General features: G+C 50.2%; 1 protein-coding gene across 1 annotated transcript in view; it reads right to left on the reverse strand.

Annotated features, from left to right (window-relative positions):
- Nphp4 (nephrocystin 4) overlaps positions 1-2,630 on the reverse strand; it is a 53,400-nt gene that overhangs the window by 15,728 nt on the left and 35,042 nt on the right. Inside the window, exon 6 of the mRNA XM_005353757.2 lies at positions 999-1,125. Coding sequence (XP_005353814.2) covers positions 999-1,125 — 127 coding nt within the window. The remainder of the gene's footprint in view (positions 1-998; positions 1,126-2,630) is intronic.

Raw genomic sequence — 2,630 nt, forward strand, 5'->3', positions numbered from 1 at the left:
AGGAGCACATCAGAGGGGAGCACGGCAGGAGGAGAGGAGCACATCAGAGGGGAGCACGGCAGGAGGAGAGGAGCATGGTGGGAAGAGGGGAGCACAGTAGGACGAGAGGAGCACATCAGGAGGATGGAAGCACAGTGGAAGGAAAAGAGCAGTGGGAGGAAGGGAACATAGCAGGAGGAGGGGAGCACAGCTGAATCAAGGGAGTACAGCTAGAGAAGGGGAGCACTACTCATGGATTTGCAAGCGGCTCATTCCCCATCCATCCATCTGGATCAGAAGAGCAAGTCCCTTACAGCCCTCAGTCAGCAGGAGGCAGATCTTCTCCAGAAACCCAGGCCACAACGCAACACCCACGTATACATCTTGCCATGCATGCTTTTCTTCCTCCATCCTGGCTTCAGCACAGGCTCAGGCCTAAAGCAAAAGGCAATGAACACAGCGCCAGGCCACACAGAAGATGCTAGGTCATTCAAGCTCAATGATAGTAATGGTTCTTCAACCCACACACACCTGTGGACCTGTCACTCACAGGGCAAGGACTGAACGTCTGCTAGGTGCCATTGCCGCTTGCATCCCATTATGACCCCTTTCCTGGAGAAACATCCCCAAACCACGCACTGGAAGTCAACAGTGATCAATGCACACAGACGGACAACACAACAACATGAACATGCAGCCAGGGTTGGCCGCCAGCACTTCCAGCTGGTCTTCCCAGGCCCCGGGTTCGCAGGATGCCCCTGTGACATGCCCTTGATGAAATCACCCTTCACCAACACATACATGCTTGCTTGGGGAGCTGCTACGTAACTGAACCATTTGTGGCTGAAGACTGGGTGACAAACAGCTGGACCACACATTATCACATCGTCCAATCCCACATCATCATCTTCAGGAAAGCCAGCTAATTGATTCCCTAGCACAGGCTGCAGCAATTACCCAACAGGGCTGGTGAGAGAGGGAAGCAAGCTGCAGGCCACAGGCAGCTCTCTGCAACTCACCTGAAGGGGACACAGGTGTCTTCCTGGAGGACCGCCGCTCTGCCTTGGGGCCATCGGCACGCTCTGTGGGGGTGTCTGAGCTCAGCGAGAACTGGAACTGGATGGTTCCCGACTCCACCTGCTTCACCTGTAGTTAACCCAAGAGCAACAACGCTCGCTCACTCCCATCAGTGACCCCCCGGTATGGCTGCCCAGCCCTACTCTCCAGACCCCCTCAAAAAAGCTTCCACAAGAGAGCAAAGACTCTGGAGGCAGCCACTTGTTCTTAGATCATAAACAAGTAATTTCCTGAGATGAAAATTAGTTGTGGCATTAAAATCCCAGGAGACCATATTATCAGGAAATGACATTTACTCAAGAAGTATAGTTTAAGGTATTTAATAAGCCACAATGTGCGTGTTTTTAATTAACATGTAATATCGACTGGCTTGCATAACTATTTTTTAACCTCTGTGCAGAAGCACGTGATCTGCCCCACCCTTCTCTTGGCTGGTTCAAGCAGCCACTGCCTGCTTCTCCATAACTAGGCTGGTCTTCTTGCGTGTCACGCAAACACAATCACACAGCACGCAGCCCTTGAGAGTGGCCTTCTCGCTCACTCCACTGACCACACGGAAACACATATATCGACAGTCCATGCCTATCATGGTTGAGTCATGTCCTATTACACTGATGCACCACAGCCCATCAGTCCGTCCATCCATCTGTCCATCCGTCCGTCCATCCATCCATCCGTCCACTCACTGGGAACACGTGGCTAGCTGCCAGTCTGCTGACTGTCCATGGAGGTGGCACAAACAGTGCCGTGTGAACGATTCTCGTTTCTCTGGGAATCAGCTGCTAGAAAGCAACTGTAGACACACATTTTGTAAGAATTAAAATAAAAATTAAAAAAAAAAAACCCTGAGCCATAGGGACTAGAGAGATGGCTCAGTGGTTAAGAGCATTGGCTGTTCTTACAGAAGACTGGGGTTCAGTTCCCAGCACCTACAGGGTTTAAGCTGTGACAGTTTGAATCTGGAATGTCCCCTACAGGCTCATGTTCAGAGTTATCTTGAAGGCATATGGACCTTTACTGGGTGGGGCCTGGTTGTTACAAATGGGTCACTGGGAGCGACCTTTGCAGACTATATCCACCCCCAATATGGCCGGCTCCTTCTACCTCCTGTTCTCCCAAGTGAGAGTCTGGATTAAATGCTCCACCTCCATGCGCCCCACCCTGCCTTTCCGCCAGGACACACTGTAGTCCTGACACTGTGAGTCACAACAAGCCTTTCCTCCCTGTGTCTGTCTGATATTTTCGTTATAACAAAATTAATTGTAATTGATGTGGTATCTCAGTGTTAATGGTTTCTCTTAAGGTTTTAAATATAAATTCTCCCAGAGTGGTGGCACATGCTTGCAACCCAGAAATCGGGAGGTTGACGGGGAGGGTGGGGGGACACCACCAGCTTGAGGTCAGTGTGGGTAACACAGTGAGGCTCTTTCTCAAGTAAGTAAGTAAGTGAATTAAAGGAAAACTCTCCGGCATAGTTCCCTCTAAAGGATGGAGACCCAGACTCCTGACATTACACTGTCTTATCCTATTGTATCTAAACAGCTTAAAGACCTCACAGGATACAATGTAACTTC

The sequence above is a fragment of the Microtus ochrogaster genome, chromosome 10, assembly GCF_000317375.1.
Source record: "Microtus ochrogaster isolate Prairie Vole_2 chromosome 10, MicOch1.0, whole genome shotgun sequence".
In the NCBI taxonomy this organism is placed as follows: domain Eukaryota; kingdom Metazoa; phylum Chordata; class Mammalia; order Rodentia; family Cricetidae; genus Microtus; species Microtus ochrogaster.